Source organism: Saccopteryx leptura, chromosome 5 (assembly GCF_036850995.1).
Source record: "Saccopteryx leptura isolate mSacLep1 chromosome 5, mSacLep1_pri_phased_curated, whole genome shotgun sequence".
NCBI classification, from domain to species: domain Eukaryota; kingdom Metazoa; phylum Chordata; class Mammalia; order Chiroptera; family Emballonuridae; genus Saccopteryx; species Saccopteryx leptura.
The window spans coordinates 48117641-48143385 of NC_089507.1; the positions used below are offsets into that span (position 1 = coordinate 48117641).

General features: G+C 31.8%; 1 protein-coding gene across 5 annotated transcripts in view; it reads right to left on the reverse strand.

The window, feature by feature from the left end:
• EPHA5 (EPH receptor A5) overlaps positions 1-25745 on the reverse strand; it is a 373740-nt gene that overhangs the window by 180573 nt on the left and 167422 nt on the right. For 4 of the 5 annotated variants that reach the window (XM_066384549.1, XM_066384547.1, XM_066384548.1 and 1 more), the window contains exons 4-5: positions 15140-15295; positions 10728-11063 (exon numbers count right to left, since the gene is read on the reverse strand). The exons of the other annotated variant lie outside the window; for it this stretch is intronic. In XM_066384549.1, coding sequence (XP_066240646.1) covers positions 10728-11063; positions 15140-15295 — 492 coding nt within the window. The remainder of the gene's footprint in view (positions 1-10727; positions 11064-15139; positions 15296-25745) is intronic. 5 annotated transcript variants of the gene reach the window in all.

The following is a 25745-nucleotide window of genomic DNA, read 5'->3' on the forward strand; positions in this document are numbered from 1 at the left end:
CTGGCTAGATCCCAGTCAGGGCACATTCAAGAGCCTATCTGTCTGCCTCCCTGCCTCTCACTTAATTAAAAAGAAAAAAGAAAAAAAAATTAGAATGTCTAAAAAATGTGAGATTAAGTGAATAGGCAGACTAGCTAAGAAACTGACTTTTAATAATAACACCATACTTCAGAGTTCTGAAAAACCTATGAATTACAATTAGGGCTCTGTGTCTTGGTCACTAATTTGAAAAAAAGAAGACAGACCCAACATGAACAAATAATAATTTGGCAGAGAATTTTTAAAGAACTAAAAAAAAAAAAATAAGACACACTACACATTAACATTATTATTAGTAGCACGATTGTAACAATGATTTGAGTAATAGAAAAATCATCAAACTCATTTATTTATGATTTTTTTTAAACAAACACAGGTGCTAGGCACTGTTGTGACCTTCAGGGGAAAATTTCAGAAAAACAGACAAGAGAGCCCGTATATAGTGTCTTGTTCTCCAGGTTATGTTAGAGAGGAATGACCAAATTTGAGAACAAAGAAAGCTTTCTCAAGGAAGCAGCAATTTAAGCAGACCTAAAGACTGAGTTATCTAGGACAAATATAAGAAAGGTAGGTTTTAGGTAGAAGAAATAACATGTGCAGTATTTACTAGTGGTTCAGAGCCTAATGGCTCCAGGGTAAGAATTCCCGGGTTTAGATTCCTATTCTCTGGCTTACCTATTCTCTGGCTTACTAGATTTGTGACCTTGGGCAAATCACTTCACATCTTTAAACTTTGGTTTCTTCATCATAAAAAATAGGAATAATAATAATAATAATATCATTACATGAGGATATAGCCAAGATAAAAAAAAAAAACCTGTAAATAATGTTTTTCATAGAGCAATGTGCACACAATAAGTGCTAAAACGTGGTAGCTCGGGTTTCTGTCATTGTAACCACAATAGGTTAAAAGAAGAAAGAGAAGACCCAGATGTGCCTATTTAGAAATCTGTATGTCTCTAGAAGAATTCTAAGTCAGGGAACCCAACAAAAATTTGATGACTTCTAAAAATATTCCATCCCATTTGCTAATCATTATTAAATAAACCGGTCTTTTGACTTTTGGACAAATCTATCAGAATAGAGTCTTATTTGAACTATGTTTTCAAAACAGCAAATAGACATGGGAACAAGCATAGAACTAGTGCCTCAATTAAGCCATGTTTCAGAGCAGACCGACAGCTTCCCCTGGCAAAAATAAAAGCTTCTGTTGGCAGTCATATAATCAGAACACTAACCTGGTGACAGAAGCATAAGTGTGAGGCCAGTGTAAAGATAGTCATGAGATGCAATTAAGTAAAATATTTGTGTCTGCATATTTTTCCTCAAAAACTTCAATAATCAACCTAATTGATATCTAAACACACATGATGTATTTAGAAAAATTTGTATTTTTTATATTTATTTTGATGAAAATAAAATTGACTATTTTCTATTTGAAAAGTATTTCCCCCCTTTCTGCTCTTACTTAGATGCTATTATTCTCTTGTTTCTTTTTTATTGGTCCAGATATTTTATCAAAATTAGAAGACACTTAATGCTGCTATACAACGTAGTGTTTTAATAAATTATTGAAGATAGAGTCATTACGAGAAATTGAAGTTTTTTGGGTTACCTCTCCAAGTTGGAAGCAGTTGCTTTTATTACCTACTATCGTTTGTTTCGAACATTTCTCCTTTTTTCAATTTACTCCACCAGTGAATGAATCTGTCTACATAATACTCATGGAGTGTAAAATCTATTAATCTCATAGTTTCTCCATGGATTCACACTATTGGGAATATTATTAAAAAGTTTCTCAAATACTACTATATCAATATTTATTAACACCTTATTAAATGCTAGTCATAGACTAATTGCTTTGTTAATATTAACACGTTTAATCCTCAGAACCATCTTATGTCATAAATATTATTAGGTTCTGGGAAAAACTAAGATTTGAAGATGTTTAAGTAAGTTACCCATGTCACACAGCAAATAAGTGACAGAGATAGTATAGAAACCAGAAAGTCTGGTTCCACAGTCTATACCTTTAATCAATACACTAGTTTAGCTCTCTGTTATAGGGTTAAGTTGACATGTAAAGCATAAGTGGATGTGTGACAGTTTTAAGCAAATTGTGGAATGGCTAAAAGCAGTATGGGTGAATCTATAAAATATTTTGATTATGGTAAAAAAAACTAGTATACAAAATATTTAAATGTAAACATTAAATTTAAAACATAGGCATGAAATAGCATTAAATAAATATTTTATAAGAATATTAATTTTGGATAAAAATAAATAAGCAATTAAGATATAAAATGGTTGCTTATTAGTATAGGCAAATTGCAAATGAATTTGTATTGAAGTGGCACATAAAAATATATAAAGTAGATAAGGACTTTGCATGATTCAAAGATGGTAATAATGTGCCATAAACTGAGGCATATTATTAATAAGACCTTCAACTTTAAATACAAAAAAAAAAGGAAACAATAGGGTGAAGGAAGAAAGAAGAAAGAGTGGAAAGGAGACAGGAAATAAAAAAAAAAAAAACTAAATTATTTTAAAAACAAGGCTTTCCCAAAATATTAGAGATAAGTTTAAAAATTATATGTAATGATTTTATTCAAATTTGAACAAATTCATTATCATATATTATCATTTGAATATCACTTTATGTATTTATAAAATTCATCTGATAAAACTTTTCTGGCCAACACATATCAGAACTCAAAAAATTCCAGGTTCCCTTTCTGCTAGAATAAAGGCATTTATTTGGCTTGGGATTCAACAAACTGACTTGCCCAGCCAAGATGTGATTTTAAATAGGCAAGTTAAAAAATTCGGCTCTTGTGGTCTTCGTTTTTGCTTTCTTCTGGTGAAGATGTCAGCAAAACATGAGGATTTTTCAGGAGTTTCAAGTTTGGGATTCTGGAGTAGCAACACCATCAGTGGCAGTAGTACTTGCCATTTATTGTTTGACAGCTGCGACGACAATGTTTCAGTTCATCAGGCCTGATCAGTGGTTGACTATTGTGTATTTCTCTTGGAAACTTAGCTTCTAACTTTGTGTGTGTGTGTGTGTGTGTGTGACAGAGACAGAGAGAGACAAAGAGAGAGACAGACAGACAGAAAGGGAAAGAGATGAAGATAAGAAGCATCAATTTTTTGTTGCAGCACCTTAGTTGTTCATTGATTGCTTTCTCAAATGTAACTTGACCAGGGAATCTACAGCAGACCGAGTGACCCTTTGCTCACGCCAGCAACCTTGGGCTCAAGCTGGTGAGCCTTGCTCAAACCAGATGAGCCTGCGCTCAAGCTGGCAGCCTCAGGGTTTTGAACCTGGGTCCCAGTTCAACGCTCTATCCACTGCGCCACCACCTGGTCAGGCAGATTCTAATCTTTGATTCTATTCTTCTCAGTGATTGTATGAGCAACTTAATATACTCTATTAAAAGCCTTTTCCATTTAAACTAGCCAGAGTGGATTCTGTTTACAACTAAGATAATAGACACTAAGAACAGCAATAACAACAAAAATGTTTTCAAAGAGCAGTGTTGCAGGCAACAGTCTTTAAAAAGAATGGGAATATAGGACCAGCGATTTGACTAGTTCTGTTTCACTGTAGCAAGGTCTTATTCAGTTTTAAAAGATCGTTATCAAACAGTGCTTGGCAGAGTGTGGCATATATCTCATTACCTATGGTCACATCAAATAAAATGATTCTTAAAGATAATATTTTTGGTCATTAAATTCCACTTGTTTTAAACTATAAACACATGAGAAATACAAGTAATATAAAAAGGATTAGCTGTGTTTAATTGCACTGCAGAATTTAAGGAAAATATAAGCAGCTCAAAATTTGAATTCTCAGCTCAAGTCATATTGAGATCATCAGAGTCTCCATTCCATAAATATTCCACATGCTCTTCCGGTGCAAAGAATAACAAAGCCAGGCATCAAAACCCAAATTTTATTCCACAGAATTATGGAATTACAGAGACAACTGAATTTACTTCCTTGCCTTCTGAGAAGATGAGGTCATTGATTGGGAAAAAGGGAAATCTTAAGCATTACTATGTAGATATGTATGAGAATTTAGATCAGTGGTCCCCAACCCCCGGGGCCGCGGACCGGTACTGGTCCGTGGGCCATTTGGTACCAGTCCGTAGAGAAAGAATAAATAACTTACATTATTTCCACTTTATTTATATTTAAGTCTGAATGATGTTTTATTTTTTTTAAATGACCAGATTCCCTCTGTTACATCTATCTCAGACTCACTTTTGACGCTTGTCTCGGTCACGTGATACATTTATCCGTCCCACCCTAAAGGCCAGTCTGTGAAAATATTTTCTGACATTAAACCGGTCCATGGCCAAAAAAAAAGTTGACTCAAAATATTCCCAACTTCTAAAATGTACTGAGTCTCTCTTAACAGATTCAGCTATTCCATAACTAAATATGGAAGTTGTTTCTTTGTATTTTTAATACTAAGTACACATCTTATCAAAAACCATTAACTGATAGAAAGAAGCAATTTTCTTCCTCTTCAAACTTATTGCTCCATCTGAATTCAAGATCCCAACATATTATTGGGATATCTTGGAATACCTCATCATTATAGAGGATGAGAAGCTTCTTAAACATGAGACTCACAAAATTCTATAACAAATTTACAGAATCGTTAAAAATATGTGTAAAATAAATTTTACATGTTCCTTACATAGAAGAAAAAATTAATTTAATTCAAGCTGGTGTAAACTTATGATTAGAGATTCTAGATTCAATGTGCTTCTCCAGGTAGCTGGCATGGATGTTAACTGCTTCTATTAGTTCACCAAAATCAGGACTCTAAGGTTGCCTTAGATAAATGAAGTTCAGATACTGTGGATACCTTTTCTATTGCATGAGAAGGCTTTAAATGACCTACTGAAATAGAAATGTTACATTAGATTTATTTTTAAAGATCTATGAAACTACCCAACAGTAATATCTTCAAAAAGGCCCAGAAGGAAGAGATTCCCACCATGATAGTGAGAAATGAATGATGGCAGCACCTCAATTGCAAACTAAATTTCTCTCTCTATATTTTTTTCTTTTCTCTGTACTTGAGAACACAGAAGTTGAAGATACAGTGAAATGATTTCTTGATTTCTTTAAGGTTTAAGTATGGCAGAGTCCAAGTAATAGAACTTTACCCAGAATAATGGGGGAAAGGATTTGAAAATAGACAACAGAATTTGAATAATAAGAAGTGTAGTACTCTGTCATTCAGAGACCAAAGTAATGGGTTGGTCAATTGATCTGTATCACAAATGACATCAAGCTCTGAACAATACAAATCAAAATTTAGTGACCTAGTTAGATGGTCTTTCACCAATTCCCACAGCTGAATTAGTTTACTTACTCCTTAGCCTCTTAAATGAAACAAAAGTGGGCTTATCCTTGAAGAAGGACTGTGCAATAGCATCATATGTCAATACTATACATCTCCCTTTTAACTTTTCTAAAAGATTTCTCTGGACATTTCTAAATGCAGCGTGTGTGTAGAGGTCAGATTCCCAGATCTTTCAGACATTATGGAATACTGCCCCGAGCTAATACTAATTCCTGTAGATCCAGAATAATTCTAAGAAAGATTGATCTGATTGGAGGCTGTAGGGGTCATGTGATAAATGAAATTTTGTCCTGAGCCCATATTACAATTGACACAGAGAAATCTCCATTCTACCTATTGATTATTTCACCAGATAATTGTTACGTGCTTGTAAGATTTACCCTGCACCTGGAAGATATTCTTTTGTCACTGAGGCCCATGAAGTAAAAACTGTAAAACTGCAATAATAGAAAGCTAAAGCATCTTCTTAACACCAAAAAAAGTAAACACAAATCTGTCTTGTATCCTTGGGGAAATGCAGTCATTAGTACAAACACAATAAATATAGAAAAATAAACAGTAGGGGTTACAGATGCATGCAGATTTAAATGACCTGTTTGGTATGTCTAGAAGCCAAAAAAAGCTTTGCAAACAATTGCACATTTTTTCAGGTGGTAATTACAAACACAGCCTGGCCAACATGGTTTCTCCACTAAAGAAAATCAACAAAGACCCTAACAAGAGTTATAATAATGGTCTAACAAGTGCATATAAACATTTTTTTTTAACATCTGTATAAACAGAATCCACCAGAAAACTTTTGTTGCCCCCTTGGCAGCAACAAAGCTGTACTTTCCCCATCTTGTTTTATTATTCTCTTCAATTTCTAGTACTACAGCCCAGTTCAGTCCTCAGAACCCCTGATCATCTCAACATCCTATGAGACATCATGCTGGTCAACTACATGAATAGCATCACACTGAAAGAACCTGATGTAATGAGAATTATTATGTCTTCCAGACAGCTTTGCAAGAAGTAAAACTAATCAAAATAGATAGTCTGGGGCAGCTGGGACATCCCCTCCAAAGTATCTGATGCCTTTTGTAACTCATATCATGTCAATCTAGCTCTCTGAGGAAAAAACCCAAAAATCTAATTCAAAACAATTGAAATGTGCTCAATACAGTTCAGTATTAGGATTCTGTACCTTTGAATATTAAAATATTAGTAATTTTGTTTATTTTTTATTTAGAATAAGCTATTTTTTTCTGGGATAATATATGCATTTGTATATATTAAAGTGGCTTTAAACTTTTGCTTGATATAGTATACTTAGTGCAAAGTTATTTTAAAGTAATAACTTTAAAATTTTGTTTACAGAAGAATATAATAAATGCCCACTATTTTGTGAACAGATAAAACTTTAAGGTATCTACATTCAATAGAATTTTTAATTTTCATGTTATATACTGATATATTATTTATCTATCTATCTCTCTATCTACCTAGCCATCTATACATCTATTTCAAAGAGATATATTTTATATACCTTAAAAGAATTAAACAGAACAAGTGTTGTCATGTAAATCATCTAAATACTTCTTTTAAAAAGAAAGATTATCATATATAAGTCAATATTTTAAAAAAATATATTGTAAAAAACATAAACTTACTAAAAAACCTGTAGGAATGCAATAAATTTTATTATTTTTCTAAGTTTAAGAGTTTAATAATGCATGTTTTGCATTTCTATCATTTTATCTACTTTAATTTGACTGTTTAGTTTTTTAGATAATTAATACATTCATATGTAATTTTCCTATCATTTTCTCTGTCCCTACAGACAGTATTCTTTCACCTTTCTGTAAATTACTTTTACTTCTTTTTTCCCTATAAATGTGTTTATTTTTCTTGACCATAAAAATTCTCACAAAATTTTACAGATTTTCCTATCAACCTCAGTACTATTTGCTACATTTCACACGGAGCATAAATTCCAACTAATTCTAGTATTTAGTTTTTCTTAAACTTTGCTTTTACAGGATTATTAAGTTGCATGTAAAAAGTAACATTAAATTTGTACAACGTCTTGCAAAAGCAATGTTTTAGATTTCATATTGGTAGGAAAATGTTTCAAATGCTGTATAAACATCCATAAATTAATCATTTAATCACTATCCTCAGCAAGAAATAATTATTTCTTTTTATAGACTGATCAGCCAGAGTTACCTAATCAATTTTAATTCCTAGTTTATTGAAAAATTTTTATATTTAAAAAAATAGCTATTTCACTTATGGTATATATGGAATCTAAAGACCAAGTAAACAAATAAACTAGAAACAGACTCAACATACAGAGAAGAGATTGACAGTTGCCAAAGCGAAGGAGATTTGTGAGGCTGTTTTAAAAGGTGAAGGGATTGAGGAGTGCAAAGTGGCAGTTACAGAATAGTCACAGGGATGTAGATTACAGCATAGGAAATATAGTCAATAATATCATGAAAGCTATGTATGGGACCAGGTAGATACTTAAAGCAGTGGGGGAACCATGCTATAAAGTACATGATTTTCTAACCACTTGCTGTATATCTGAAATTAACACAGAATTATACTAAATATAAACTGTAATTGAAAAAATAAATAAAATAAACAATAAAAATATTTCAAAGCATAAAAATACTATTTGTCTTGTATTTTCTGAATAATATTTCAAAGCTGAACAGTTCATATATTTATTGATGTCACAAAATTAATTAACAAGCAAAGCAAACAAGTTAAAGGTTTGAAACAAATCAATTAAGAAATGCATATATCAAAAATATTTTTCCTTAGAGGAGACTAACACTAAAGTAAAAATACACTTAAAAAAGTATTATATAAAATGCATATATGGTACAGTTAACTTTTTTTCTACTGAATGCTTTAAAATATCAGGCATTAAAAACTAATTTCCACAGTTCCCTTTGTATAATGTTGCTATTTGAAAAATGTTTAGCAAAGGTAACATAAAGTCTAAGACTTTTTAGAGGCTACTCGGAGTCAGTAATTTTTGTGGAAATTGAGAATTAGTTGGTCTAGAATTTCAGATACTGAGAAGAATCTTCTTATTTAAAAATAATTTTTGGTATGATTATAAAAGATTTTACAGTATGTGTACCCTGAGAACTTGTAAAAAAGCAAAACTCAACAATATGTTTTCTCTGAATACAAATGTTTGTTTTACATGATAGCCATGCCTTAACAGCTGGATGAACATTATTCTTTCTTGGTATTTAAGGTATTTATAATAAAAAAATTGTAGTTTGAACAAGCCAGCAAGACAAAAAAACAACAAGAACAAATATATATTTATTAAGCACATCATTTAAAAAATTGTCATTGCCTAGCCCTGGTGATTAGCTCAGCTGGTTAAGAGCATCTTCCTGAAAGGACAAGGTTGTGAGTTAGATCACTGGTCAGTGCACACACGGGAAACAACCGATGAGTACATGACTAAGTTGAACAACAAATGAATGCTTTCCTTCCCTTCCCTTCTCCCTCCCCTCTTCTTGCTGTCTCTCTAAAAATCAATCAATCAATCAATAAGAATTTAGTCATTTCCTACATCTAGTTCATCAGAGAAATACTCTCTATATTTCAAAGAACTTAAGGTTACGGAAGCTAGAGAATGTTCTCCCAAAGGACTACAACTCTTAGTGATTATTCAATATGCTTTCAATATGTTAATTGAAGAGTCATAGTAGAGCCACATAAGGTTGAAAGATGTTGCCCAAGAAACCTGAAATCACATGTTTAAAGATAGCATTTTTCTGATGTGGGAAGACAGTTCATATTTACTGAGCACTAGTGACATTTAGTTACTGTGATGAAAAATGGACAAATGTTAGTAATTCGAACAGCTGAGTCTACACTGAAAGGAAATTTAATTATCACTACTCCTGTCTAGTTCTTTAACCCTTTTTAAAATTTCTACCTTAAGCTAAAGAGTAAATAAAGCAAAATATAAATTCACTGAGAAATGTAGCATATATGTGTGCAATGTTTTCTGTGAACACTTATTCAACATTGATTAAACATTTAAAATGTTCAGATTAATTATTAGTAAACTGCTTAAATACCTTCATATCATCTGTATACTCTTGAATATTCATTTTCCTCAGTTTTATCAATCAAAAGTAACCGTAAGCTCAACTGAATCCATTTTCTTCCTCTTCAGTGATAGCCACTTGATTTATTTGGTATATCCAACAATTCACATTTATGTTGGCCAAGACTTGATTACTATCAATATTATCTTGTCAATTCAGTTATTCCAAAAACTACAATCTTATACTAATACATGACTAAGTTTGATTCCACTCAAACACATCCTATTTCATTGAGTACTACCGTCAAGGATGTCCACACAGACAAATGTCCACCTGAGGTACTAATGAGGTGACAAGCTTATGCCTTTCAACTGAGAGTTGTGGCCAGAAAATAGAGAAAAATTACAATGTGTTGGCTTTTAATGACTCCTTCCACTCCCAGGTACCTGTTGTTAGCATAAACAGGTGAGAAATTACTTACAGGCTTTGGATGATTATTGCCACATACTAGGTTGTATTATTAATTCAGCCATGGTTTATCTTTGGTTTCAAAGTAAATATTTAAGGGGAAACTGGACAGAAACTACTATGTCAAGCAGAACTGTATTCCCTACTCCTTCATGATTTCTACCTAATAATTCCAAGATATTCATATGAAAGATTGATGTGTTTTCATGTGGTTGTACATAGTTCATAGTTATTCTATTTTGATAAATAAATTCATCAAAGAATAATTCATTTCATGCACTTATAAAAATAGAAATAATAAGAAACGACATTTTCAATTTGCCAAGAAAGTTAAATTGTGATGTCAAACAAACAAATGAACAAACAAGCAAATAAAACCAGCCTGATTAAATATTAAAATAATAAGTTAAAAACTTGAAGTAAACAAAACAACAAAAAATGTAAACTGAACTATAATAATTGTACTGCATGAAATTGAGTCAAAATTTTTCACTATAAGTGGACTTGAGCCAGAAATGTATTTTTAATGAAAATTTCAATTGAAACATAATGTTTTGTCCTGGCTCTGGCTGCGTTTGCTTAGAAAGCCATAGTCTTTGTTTGTTTAAAACTAAGAAATACTTTTTGAGATGTATTCTATTACAAGCCTTAACCCTCTCATTCATGAGAAGTTGTCTCACAGATCTCAGGCGACTTAACCTTCAGCTGTAGAGATAACTGACAGAGCTCAGCCTAACGTACATTATTTGGTTGGGCATCACACTTACCTGCTTGATTTGTGGTTACATTTACAGACACATACTGCCGGGCTCCTGGGCTCAAGTCGGACACTCCATTCACTGCCTCAATCTCAAAGGTATAGTTTGTGTGAGCGAGAAGATCCACCATCATGACAGAGGTGTTTTTCAGGCCGATTTGCTGGGGGAGGTACCTGACATGACCTCCACACTCGTCACACACACCTGCATGGGAGTTGCACTTCTTGCATGCAATATAATATGACACATCTTTCCTTCCACCAGTGTCAGCAGGAGGAATCCATTCCAGAAAGACACTAGTTTCATTAACATTTGAGATGGCATTCCGAGGAGCTGAAGGGGGTCCTGGTTTGCAAAGTAAAGTGAGAAAAAGATATTTTTAAGATGATAAAATCAGGTAGCTTTACTACACAAATCTCTGGTCTGAAGAAGAAGGAAGTAGATTTAAATTAATCTTTTTAAGTAGGAAGAGTCAAAGAGTCATCATTTGTAATAATCTTTGAAAAATCTTGATATAGTTTTGTAGGGACAATAGTTTTGTAGGACAATGTATACCCTATAGAAATTACTTGTTTTGGAATTGCTGTAACATTAATTCAGTTAAAACAGATATTTTGATTAGAGTATATATAAATAATTATGGAATAAAATTGTATATGCATAATAATGTTAAATAAAAATATATATTCAAAATGGGCAAGTCTTTTATCAAATACAAAAAAATATACTCCTTGGGGATTAAATTTATTACTTCCTCATTAATAACTGTCTCTAAAACCAAGGAAAAAACATAAAGGATTACTAAGCAATGAGCTGAAGTAAAACTGGATTTTTTAAATGTGGCTTTTTATGAAATTTTCTGCAAGTAAAAAATAGTCTTAGCTTACCTCAAAATAGATTATCTATCTACTTATAATTCAACAACAGCATTTGAAACTCCTCATTATATGTTAGGAGAACACTAGAATTTAAGTAATTGGTTGATATTTAAATCTCTAATAAAGTTTTATATTTTTAAATTTTATATTGTTTTAAGATAGTGCTTTCTGCAAATTATGAATTTTACTTAATTGTAAATTTAAATATATTCTTAAAATAATTCAAAAACATAACATTTGGAAGAATAAAAGTATTCCAATCTTGAGGAATCAGCAGAACAAATTTATAAAAAATAATAAATAGTATCTCTTTATATATTACTTTAAGTATTTCTGAAACTAATAATTAATACACTAAAGAGAACTAAAATTGATTACATATAATTACAATAAATTTACTCCTCTGGTGGGGGATGTTAATAATAAAGGAGGTTATACATGTGTGCGGGCAGGGACTATAGTGCCAATCTTTGAATCTTTCTGAATTTTGCTGTGAAGTTAAAATTTGTATAAAAAATAATGTCTTTTAAAAGATAGGCTGCATAATGTCTGATACTATAGTTAATTTTTAAATAATTAGAATTAAACCTTCAGTCAGCTCTTGTTATGTGAGTAGATGTTCTCAAAGACAAAATAAATTTATATTTATTTCAGATTTAATGAGTAAAGATTTAATGACAGATAATAAAATAGACTATAGTGGTAGTTGAATAGTTCGTAAGCAAAAATTAATTAATATAAGATGACATAATTTAAGTATATTAATATGCATTGACTGTTCTAAATATAGGGATTAATATTAATTCCTACTTAATATTTTTAAGTCATGACTGGTGAGGTCTATATTTAAAAGTGATAGAAAAGCTACAAAATATCATTTAAATTAATAGGATTCAATACCAAAATCATTTTTACAAAACATCCCCCACCCTGGTTATCGTTACTATTGAATCTTGTGAATTTTTCTATACATACAACCTTGCATACTTCAATATGACCAATCATTTTTAAAGTTGAAACATTACTTAAGGTGGAAATAAAAGTATTATTTTTTACTATAACTTTTACCTTATTTAATAGTAAATATTTATGGAGTTGTTATTTGAGATAAAAATTTTATATAGGTTTATAAGTTTTCTTTACAAAAACCAAAAACTAAAATATACCTGAACTATGTCTACTGTACAAATTGCCAAATTTCTGATTTTTTTTTCCTGACAACTGAAATATACCTGCATCTAAATCTGTAAAAATGCAGTGGAATTTGATTTCCTTTTCTTCTGACTCTGCTACTATAACAGACCCTCAATAATTGGATGGGGGCAAATGTGAAACTCAAATTTAAAGTCAAAATAATTAACTCAAATTTATGTGAAGCCCTAACATAGAAGTAAAAAGTAGAAGCTCAGACAGATTTGCATCTAAAAATAATGTAATGAAATTCCACTGCCTGCTTGTAGATGTGATATATGAACTAAAGTAGAACCGTGAGAAGTACCCTTGATTTAAGAAGATTTATTAGAATCTTTACTTTTGTCTGATTTTATTTACTATATGTTTATAACATTCTGTTTTCAATATTGTATATATACCAAAATGTTAAAAATAATTGGAACTATAAACTTAATTTCAAAGAGCTAAACGAAAAACCAAATTCAAGGTTTCCATTAGAACATCAATCAAGCCATCTATTCAGGGGGATCATACGCAGTATTTGTGGTGGTATGATTGCAACTAAAAAAGAAAAATACACACTCACAGATGATAGATTAGGAAGATCTTCTACACAAATCCCGATAGTCTTTTTGAGAATTGTATACAAATTAGTGCTGTTTTGAGACAGTGTTAGATATTCACACACCTAAAGACAGAGAAAATAGGAAGCCTCAAGTCCTAAAAGAGTGCTAAGAAGCCCTTGCAACCAGAGCACATGCTGTCTCCATTCCCTAACATGCTTACACCAAGGGAGGCTCACATTTATGCTAAGAAAGAGAAAGATCATGGCTGGACCACTTAAAGAAAATAATAATTTGAAAATTAATGGTTTGAACCCAGGTCAGGGCACATATGGGAACTGACCAATGGATGCACAACTAAGTAGAGCAACAACTACAGCAAATGAATGTTTCTTTCTCTCTCGTTCTTTCTACCCCTCTCTCTCCTTTCCTCTGTCTCTCTAAAAAGCATAATAATAATAATGATTTTTAAAGGTATTTCAAGATGGTTTTCTCTACCTGATTTACCATTCTATTGTCTATCTAACATTTCCCCTACTATTTGGGCATTCTTTTTCCTTGAATAATTTAAATAATCTCCACTGCAACAAAAATGCATCACATTCAAATGTGGTCTCCCAAAAGTGTATATAATGATGTCATTTAATCATTGAAGAGGAATTGTTTCTAATTAGCAATTGCTTAACCTGTAAAATTATCAGTATTGTTATAAAAGAATGATCTTTATCAATATAAAGCTAATTATATCAATTTGAGAAATCATGAAAATACATTTCACTGACACTATGAAATTCAGACACTGAAATTGAGATAATATTTCAGTTTATAATTATTTATTAAAGGAATTATGTTTTTATGTATTTAATACTAATGAATGATAAAAAGTTCAGAAATCTGTCATCTTTTAGAGCAACTACAGCTTAATGATTCTAAAATAGTGAAACAAAGGAAGTCATAAAAAGTGATAGTTATGTAGAGAGCAGATCCACTTTTTTTTGTCTTTCATTTTGTTTTGTGATTTGCTATAGAGACTATGAACATGGAGGATCTATGCAAGTACTGCCACGAAGAAAACAAATATATGAATTTGTTTCCTTCCCAGAAATGTATGGAACAGTAGAAAAACAAAATCACCAAAAATATTAATGGATGTGAATACATCCACTGCAAATGTTGGTGTTATGTATATAATAAACATCACTCTAATTATTATGATTATTTGATCATATAATTAATAATAGTTAAGAGCACTCACTCATAAGAAACACAGCAACTGCTCAAACACCCTAGCTAAAAATTTGGTTTTACATTTGACATTTAAATTGGATTTGCCAACCCTTACTACTCCGTGTTCTTGTAACGTTTCCCTCTCATTGGTCTTTGCAGCTTAGTGGCTCAAGTTAGAATAAAAAGTGAAAGTGCCATTGACTTCATGTTTATGTGATCAGAATGCTGGTTTGGAAGAAGAAGAAGAAAACTGCCATGAACAAAGAATGGATTGATCATTCATATTTGACTACCATGAACACTAACAGAACTCATAAAATAAAAAGAAAAACTCAATGTCCGCATCTTAGATGTTGAATTTGAAATTAGGGGAAATAGATGCTTCTGACAGTGAGTGATAAAAGTCTCAAATTTTTCAATGCTTACTCAAGAAGACCGAAATGTAGTGCACAACTATACTGGAAGATTAAACATTATGCCTGTTTTAGGGGAAATGGTAATAGAATGGAACAGGCTCCACCATGCTCTTTCTTCAAACTGGTGAAAGTTAGCATCACCAAATATTCGTGGGTTTCCTTACTTGTGCATGCCATTGTGGGTGGATCAGACTCCCTCCTGAAATAATCCTTTTCACAGACACAAGAGGTTGAAGCTTCCTCATGGGTATAACTGTGAGGTGGACATTTGCTGCAGCTCTGGCTGTGAGGTGAAGCTTTGAAGAACCCAGGTCTGCACACTGTCAAAAGAAATAAGAGACTAAGCTTTTCCCTGGAACAGATGCGGTGTTTGTTTTGTGAATAATGTCATTATTAGACTAGTATACACAGATCACATATAACACAACCTTTGCATTAATTTCAATTTTTTTCATAAGCTTCTGAATCATAAATAGTAGGCTATTTATTCAGATATCCAAATATTTATTTTCAGTATTAAAATTAAACATGTTCAAAAGATATATATTTAATGACTTTTATGCTACAGGAGCTTATAAGAAACTATAAAAGATAGAAAATACTTACATATATTTGTATTTAAAACTAAAGTAGTGCTTTGAATATAAATTTTATTTTCTCTATGAATATATCTAATGTTGAAGGAATATAAATTTTCTACTCTGTTCATAAAATGGTATGATATACAGTAGGTGCTCAAAATTTTGTTCTTAAATTAATTAATTCATTAATTAGTAGGTGCTAAAGACTTTAAAATCCTGTTAGATTGGGGAGAATGCATGAATGAACTGGTGCATTGCTCACTTTATGTTAATTTCAGGAGAAATTAGATTTTAGGCATTTGTTTTAACTTTTAGAATTTTTTTTATTCAACCTGCATCTATTATAATATTTGTAATACCTATGCAGATTATAATGATCTATAAAAGGTAGAAAGTCTATCTCTTTTACTTTGCATTCACTTTACTTATCAGAGTGTTTGACCACAATAGGTGTTCATATATTTCTATCATATATAATGCCTGAATGAATGAATAGCATGGCATAAAGATTATAACTGAACTATTTAGAATCACATAAAAAAAGTGTTCTCTGACATCCTTGTTAACATTTCTAAGTTAGTAATCAGGTGAATAAGAGTTAATAAAAGTAAATCTTTTTATTCTGTTCATTCCCTAAATTTCCATGTCTTTCTTTCTCTTCAGTAGCTAATAAAGTCAAACTTCAATATTCCAATTGTCCACTGTGAGTCAACTGAAGACCAACAGAAACCAAGCTGATTGTTTGATTTACTTTTTAAGGCTTAGTTACATAAACCTAATAAATATCAATATTATTATATTTTTAAATTTTAGCATATATTTATAAGCATTTATTAATGAATCATTAACCATTTTCTAAAGCTCAAAGGTAAACTTGTATTTCAATAAAAAATTTGATTGAAGTAATGAATGAATTAGGGCTGTTTCATGTGCCATAAATAATCTGTGATTTTAGTAATCCATGCTAAAGTGTTCTGCCATCACTATGAATAATCAGACTCTGACAAAAACAAGAAAGTACTTTTTTCAGTAGATCTAATTATAGCGATAGTAAAGTCTTAATGGTTTTATACATTCAGAGAGAATGTGAAGGTATTTGAAAGATATGAGCTTTTTGATAGTATTAAGGGCATTCTTATAGTTAAGTGATTAGGAGAAGATTTAAATATTATTTTTCTTATAAGATTGTTGAAGCAGCCAGTACCATATTTAGCTTACTTATCCAATTTTCTCCTTTTATCTTTTTATTCCGACTTTAAACACAATTGGCTTTCAAAGACATGAAGTATCAATCCACTCACTCTACATATTTGAAATTCATTCATCATTCACAAAACAAAAGTTACTTTATTTCTTTTTAATGAGTGTCTTTTAACTTAATAGCTATATAGGATATCATGTGTAAAACTGTTGTTCAACCTTCCAACTTTAGAAATAGGAAATAATATAAATGTAAGTAAAAAGTTGATAAATGTATCTTTCTGTTCAATAGCCTTAACAAAATTCTTTAAGCAGGTGTGGTAGACCAGATATTTTGCTTGGTATTGGGTTACAGAAATAAGAAAAATAGAAATGGCCTTGCATTTATGAGTCTTAAAGGTATTACATAAATAATTATAAATATGCTTCAGCTAGGAAACAGAACAATGAGAGTAAACATTATAATCTAATTTAGACTAGAATGTCAAAAACTTTTTAAGAAAGCTGAATCTTTTCTGAGTTGTAAAAGATTAGTAATAAAGCCCAATTTGACTATGAGTATTCTAGTACCTTAGAGGGTAAAATCCTTCCAATAGACCAAAAGAGCTAGAGATAAATAGAGAGATGGAGGAAGCTAAATAATTAATCAGGCAGATAGTAGATACCAAGTGACAGAAATAGAGTCAGACAGGAAAGAAGACAACAGGTCAAAAACACCTCACAGTTGTAAATTATTTTGGACTTTATTTTATGAATAAAGAAAATTCATTACAAAGTTATAAGCCTGGAAATAATAAGATCAAAGTGGAATTAAAAAGATCACCTCACAGAGGCCTGGGTAACGATTGGAGAGGAGTATGGATGGAGGCAATTGGCCCTTTTGTTACTATTACATTGATCCAGAAAGGGACTCTATTGCATGACAAGGGTGATTCCAGTGGTCATAGATACATGTAAGTGAATTCAGGAGATAAGTATGAAGTGAAATAAACAGATTTTGTGGTATATTTAATGAATTAGATAAGTGAGTAAGAAATCCTAAGAATGACTCTAAGGTATTTGGCTTAAATATACAGGAAATACAGGTGACATTTCTCAGATAGTAGTAGACAATTTTAGCATTACTTCCTTAGTTAGTTTCAGTTCCTAGCATCAACATAATTATTTTATAACTTCACCTCTTTCTTCTAAACCCTTATAAGCTCTGTTCTTTTGTGACTCCTAGCTGGTATATTTGTCTATGCTGAGAAAACAGAAGTCATCAAAGAGTAACTTCATTATTTTTCTACAACCAAATCTCCTAAGTTATTTATACTTATACCTCCCTCTCTACATATATACACCTAGTCAGTCATTCACATGAGCCCAGTACATACAATTTTCCAGAAATCTGGAATAAAAACAAAGTGAAACAAAAGAAAGAACATACAATTATCAAACTTACTTGATCTTAATTCTCCCTGTAGCCACCAAATAGTTTTGTTCTCCTTCAGAACAAAATTTCTTAAATTACTTTCCAGACATTCATCTTTAGCTCCTCATTTAAAATCACACACTGACACATTCCACTCTGCTAAAACTACTGAATTAAAACTGTCGTTGTTTGGATTACAGTCATCTTGTCACCATATTTCTTAGCAGCATTTGATCAAGCCCTATTTGGGGAAACTCCAGTTAATTTTACTATAGAATGCTAGCATAGCCTACATATTTCCACTCAGAATGTACAAAACCCTTCAAATGAGGTTTCCTGCAACACTCACTCTTTCCATCCATGCTAACCGAATATAATTTCCTGCACTTGAGGAACTTCTCTATCTGCCTCTGAGTATTGCAGAATATTGCAGGGAAAGCATTCCTTGTCAAATGACAGGAAGTGTCACTCAAAAAAAAAAAAAAAAAAGCTTATTCCTCATCAAACCAAACTTAGATTTAATATGAATACATTTGGAAGACACAGTAGGTATAATATTTATTCATTACTTTTTTTTTAAGTGCACTCTTTCTGTCAAGCACTGTGGCAAGGAATGTCTGCACTGTGATGAGAAAACAATTGTACACCACAGCCTAAAATGACAAGATATCTGGGGTGACAGAGAATAAACAATAATCAAAAGGAGTAAAATTGACTTTTAATCATCACAAATTTTAAGAAACAGCTATTATAAAAATAGTAAAATATATCTAAATTCCAACTTGATTTGTTTCATTCAAAATAAATGAAACTTCTGGAGCAAAGTGGTTTCATGTGATACTTGTGCATTATTACCTCAATTTTATTTGGAAAACACTATGCAAGTCCATTTAAGTTGGGCAAAGAATAGGAGGGAAAATATACTATACTGACATGTTTCGTGCCTATTTTGACTATTTTGGCAATGCTCTGGAGGGAGGGAGACTATATTTAGTAATTGCTACTTTATCCGTTCTTCCTGACTCATTTTAAGTGCTGCCTTTTTCATGATGCTAGGGCTGATCCCCATGATTAAATATTCTTTCATTATACATCCTTTGAAGTCTGAACCATTTATTTAGTGTCTGTCTTTGCAGATAGCCTAATTTTTGTCATAATTTTATCTGTATAAATTCTCATCTGCTCTCAACTCATATAATCATTCTGGAATATGGAATTGTTCATGTGATTTTCACTGTATTAATATGTAGCATAGTCCCTTGAAGTGAGTACATGCTCATAAGTATTTATTGGTGAAAATAGTACATTTGTGTACACAGAGCCAAAATGACTTAGCAGAAACTTAATAAAAGCTAGTTGACCTGAACTATTTAAATACTGAACCCAGGCAGGTAAAAAATAATATGTATTTCCCCATGTATAAGACACACCCTTTTTCAGAAAATCATGGAGTCTAAAAACTGGGTGAGTCTTATATAGTGGTTTTAGATTTTTTTTTTACTTGCATTTCCCGCTTTTTCAAGCTTGTTGTCTTTTTTTTTTTAATTTTGGGCTCCAAAAATAAAGTGCATCTTATACATGGGAGTGTCTTATACATGGGGAAATACAGTATAGCTATACTTGCTTCTTCCGTAGTTTTGCAGAAGTTAACAAAACTCTAGGTCTCATATTTACTACTTCAAAAATAAGGTTGCTAATGACATCTATTAAAACATAGTTTTTAAATCTAGCCAAAAAAGCACACCATCAATGTGAAATTGAATAAAGGTCTTCATTTGTTAAATTGTGGAGAGGTGTTGTGTAATCTGATTAGGACTTCTTATGAAATCCTCAAAATTATCTAAAATGGTTTAAACTGACAATTTAGGGTGCTTTTTTATAGTTTTTAAAGCTATCCATTAAATTACTATTAGTATTTCCAAAATATTTTATTCTTAAAGATCCATCTAACTTGGAATACCTGTCAATTAATTTATAATTCAATGCCATCACTCCAGAAGCATAGTCACCAAGAAAAGTAAAAAACCAAGGTAATGTAGAAAACACTGTTTTAGTAATTCAGAATTTTATAATTCTTTTCATTAGAATTAAAATGCATAGATCAGTTTGAAATATACATACTTAGAAGAAAATAAAAATAAAAATACAGGCACTGTTTATACTGTTCAAAAACATTATTGAATTTATCCAATTATGCTTTATTAAGAATGACAGAAAGTCACTAGAAACAAGATTTTTAGTATTGTTCTAACATATGTGAATTATTAGAGGATACAATCTAAGTCAAATTTGCTTTTAAACATGTTTTTCAAAATGAGGTACCCACATATACTAAACGTCTATTTTAAAAGAAGTGTTTATTAAGAAAAGCAACACAACACAATATGCTATAAGAAAATTTCAACTCAAAATATATCCAGTAATATTTATACCATAATTCAACTATGATATCATATTTATCCTTACATTAAAAAATATCTGTTGAGTATAAAAAACAGGATTGGGTTAAAAAAAACGATACAATTAAAATAGATTTTACACTATAAACTTTAAAATTTGGCAAAACCTCTTCAATGCTTGCAAACAGAAAAAGGAGAAAGATCTTATTTAAGAATTTAAAATGGGCCCTGACTGGTTGACTCAGCGGTAGAGCGTTGGCCTGGCGTGCGGGGTACCCGGGTTCGATTCCAGGCCAGGGCACATAGGAGAAGCGCCCATTTGCTTCTCCACCCCCCTCCCTCCTTCCTCTCTGTCTCTCTCTTCCCCTCCCGCAGCCAAGGCTCCATTGGAGCAAAGATGGCCCGGGCGCTGGGGATAGCTCCTTGGCCTCTGCCTCAGGCGCTAGAGTGGCTCTGGTCGCGACAGAGCGACCCCGGGGAGGGGCAGAGCATCGCCCTCTGGTGGGCAGAGCGTTGCCCCTGCTGGGCGTGCCGGGTGGATCCCGGTCGGGCGCATGCGGGAGTCTGTCTGACTGTCTCTCCTCGTTTCCAGCTTCAGAAAAAAAAAAAAAAAAAAAAAAAAAGAATTTAAAATGGTTGCCTCATTGGAATGTAAGTTTAAATTATTGAAAGCAATGTCTAACTCTAATATTAGATAATAGTATCACAGAAGAATACTACTGATAAATATATTAGATTTCTCTGTACAGATATATTTTTAACAGGCTCACTAAATACTAACATAAATTAAAAATTTTATATATTTACACTGAAGAATAAGATTTATGAAGTTATATATCCTTCACATATTCGTTCATTCAAATATGTAAAGACCAGCCTATGTGTATAAACTTTACTGTACACCAGACATACAATATAATTAAGACATGTCCATTGACATTTTATCATTTAATAACTTATTCATGTATGGTGGTTGCTTATATAGTATCTGGCACATATATAGGCATTAGTTGTTTAATGCTGTTAAATATTAATAAACCATATTAAGATATGATTAGTTCTAATGTCTTTCCATAGTTTAAGATAATAAATTAGGACCTCCTTTAATATTCAGAAAGCAGAATATTCTTAATTAATAAAAATGTATTATTACCAATATTACCTCTTATTTTATTACTAAGATTAAAATTTATAAACTTCATAACTAATAACAAAGTTAGAAAGTATACTTAAAATTTAAAATATACTGAAAATATTCTTAGAAACATCATTATAAGTGAAATAAGTCAGACAGAAAAAGTTAAGAACAATATGATTTCATTCACATGTGTGATATAAAACTGAAACCAGCAAATGAACAAACAATTAAAACAAAAAGAAACTCATAATTACAGACAACAGTATGGTAGTTACCAGAAGGAAGGGTTGAGGGATGTCAGTTAAGGGTAAAGGAGATAAAAAATATATAAAGATTTGATTTTAAGTGGTGGGCACACATGCAATATACAGATGATGTTATCACAGAATTGCACACTGGAAACCTATGTAATCTCACAAAACAATGTCACCAAGTTAAATTTAATTAAAAATATAGAAATGAAAAAAATATATAAATATAACCAATTTACAAAAAAATCTAAGATGAAATGTTTGTAATGCTCAACTAAAGGATATTGACTAAATTATTGTTTATGTCAGAAATATTCCTTGACAAAGGATGTGACTTTCTAAAATATAATGGTTAGTTTAGTTTTACAAATCAAATTGCAAGTTTGGCAGCATATTCATGAAAATTCATTTCGCAGTAATGTGATAGTACTGCTCACAAAAATTAGGGGATCGGGAATATGCAGACACTCCAGCACTTTCAGCCTTTTGTATAGTGCATTTTTACCAATGAAATAAAAACTGGTTTTTCATCTATTTGCATAATCAGACAGCTTTCTTTGACTTGTTGTTTGCTTTTCTGATGTTCTTGTTTAATAAAAAAAGAAAAATCAAATGCTTAATTTTTTTTATCATTTCATATTCATTTTGAAATATCCCTGATTTTTGTGAGCAGTATATGTCTCTCCACTTTGGCTACATGGACATGGTTTGAGAGAATTGCAACTAAACCATCAGGTTCATTTTTGGCTTAAAATAAACCAAAACATGGATCTTAATCTGTAGATGATTCTAAAGCACAATAACACTATTTTATGTTTATCTAATTCAATCTTCATTAAAATAAAAACCACATAATTTCAGCAATTCTTCAAACGCTTCTATAATTATAGATATTTATTTAAAATATCTAAATATTTATCTAAAACATTAGAATCCATGATATCTTTCAAAGCAGAGATGTTTTTCTTCCGTAAATATTTATTGATTTGACTCCTCCACAGTAATAATTGCCACAACCAATTATAAAATTTAATCTTAATTAAGTTTACTAAATATTTTTAGTATCTCTATAATTTCAAAAGATACTTATGCACAGTAATGTTGCCCTCTCAAATATGATCAATGCACTACAATAGAAGTGTGAATGTGTGAGATATATGTATGAGAGTGTATGAGTGTGTGAGAAAATAATTTTAACATTGGTTACATATTTTTCACTTCATCAAAAATTTAATTAGATAAAAATTTGGAAGTTAACAAGGTGTATTTCTGCTGTTAAAATGAACAGAATTAAAAATAATACATTAGACCCTGGCCAGTTGGCTCAGTGTTAGAGCATCAGCTCGATATGTGGATGTCCCAGGTTCAATTCCCTGTCAGGGCACACAGGAGAAGCAGCCATCTGCTTCTCCACATCCCCCCCCTCTCACTTCTCCTTCTCTCTCTCTTTCTCCCCCCCTCCTGTAACATGGCTCGATTGGAGCAAGTTGGCCCTGGGCATTGAGAATGGCTCCATGGCTTCTGCTTCAGGTGCTAAAGAAGAGCTTGGTTGTTGAGCAAAGGAACAACACCCCAGATAGGTAGAGCACTTCCCTCTAGTGGGCTTGCCCAGTGGATCCTGGTAAGGGCACACCCAGGAGTTTGTCTTTGTCTCCCCTCCTCTCACTGAATGAATGAATGAATGAATGAATGAATAAATAAATAAATAAATAGAATTTCACATTCTTGATTCCTTAATTTTTGTGAGCAGCACTATCACATAACTGCAGAATGAATTAAAAGATTAGGAAAAACTTATATAAAATGTTTGAATTAAGCCTTGTACCTACCTTCTGTACCCTCAAACATTCTCCTTACTTTTTCATAAATGTAAACAAAAGGCATCTATCTGAAAATGAGTTAATCTTGATTTCAACAAATACTATATGTAGCTGTTTTATTATGTCATTTTGGTCTTTGAATAAGTGGTGCTTTTGAATAGTCTTTCATAATTTAAATTCTTCATAAGTAAGAAAGTAAAAGCCATCAAATATGTTTGATATAGTCATTCTCATTAAATTTGTACTTAGAATAGCCCAAAATAGAAATTAAGTTAAATCAAATTGAATACTTGTTAATTTTAAATGGTAGATATGACACCACCTCTTATTATGCCTCAACTGGTAAAAGCATTAAAGAGGCCTGACCTGTGGTGGCACAGTGGATAAAACGTCGACCTGGAAATGCTGAGGTCGCCGGTTTGAAACCCTGGGCTTGCCTGGTCAAGGCACATATGGGAGTTGATGCTTCCAGCTCCTCCCCCCTTCTCTCTCTCTGTCTCTCTTTCCCTCTCTGTCTCTCTCTCTCCCTCTCTCTCTCCTCTCTAAAAAATTGAATAAATAAAAAATAAAAAAATTTTAAAAAAGCATTAAAGAAAAAAAAAGTCAGGGGATGGCTGAATTATAAAACAGTAAGAAAGTAGACTTTTACATTATTCTTTTTAGAGCACTTAATTGCACATATTTTCAACATTTTTAATGGGTTAACTTGGTTATCCAAAATTTATAATTTTTTAAATGTTTTTACAAGAAAAATTTATATTTATAATAATTTTTTAAGATTAGAGGAAAGTGCCTGACCAGACGGTGGCACAGTGGATAGAGCATCGGACTGGAAAGTGGAGGACCCAGGTTCCAGACCCCGAGTTCGCCAGCTTGAGCGCGAACTCATATGGTTTGAGCAAGACTCACCAGCTTGAGCCCAAGGTTGCTGGCTCGAGCAAGGGGTTACTCAGTCTGCTGTAGCCCCCCGGTCAAGGCACATATGAGAAAGCAATCAATGAACAACTAAGGAACCGCAATGAAGAACTGATGTTTCTCATCTCTCTCCCTTCCTGTCTGTCTGTCCCTATCTTTCCCTCTTTCTGACTCTCTCCATCTCTCCCACAAGAAAAAAAAAAAAAGATTAGAGAAAAGTAAAAAAAAAAAAAAATTGAGAATGAGTTTACTATAAATAACTTGTAAAAAAGCTTGTATAAAAGAAGAAAAATGTGGATAATGCTAGTGTACAGTACTAAAAACCATAACAAGCCTTAGTATTTCTTTATTGATAATAAAACATATATTACCTTCTCTAAATTAAAATGTATCCAAGTACTTCACTTAAAGTTTTTTCTCATCATAGGTAAAAGTATATTTTCTGTACATTTGATTAAATATGATGGCATTTAGGCCTTTTCACCTTGTTTCATATTGAATATGATGAAAAATTAAATACTCATGAAATATAAAATACTCTTGTATAGGCTTTTCATGTTTCTCTTCATTATTCAGTGGTTCAAATATGAACTTTTCTAAACAACATTTATGATAATATGAATGTTTATTGCATTGTTAGGTGAGATGTACAGTTTAAGCTAGATTATTTATCCTGTAATTGAAAGAAAAACTTATGGACTGTGTATCTGATTAGAAGTACCCATTATTTATAGAATCATGTAGTGAAACACAGTTTGTTTAACTCATGTCTGTACGGTCATAAAATAAGTCCAGTTATGAATCATAAAGTGGATATGTTCCAGTTAATGTAATACAATTTTTATGAAGGGACAAAATCATCTAATACAACATTTGTTATAAAAGCGTATACAAGGTCTGGTTCAGGGTGTTGTCCTTGACAGCTATGATAAAAATGCTGCTTTCTGTTATAAATATTTCTCCTTGTAACATCTTAGTTCACTAACTTAAAAGTGTACATCTTAGTTCACTAACTTAGAAAACAATACTGCTTGTTCACAAAATTATATTTC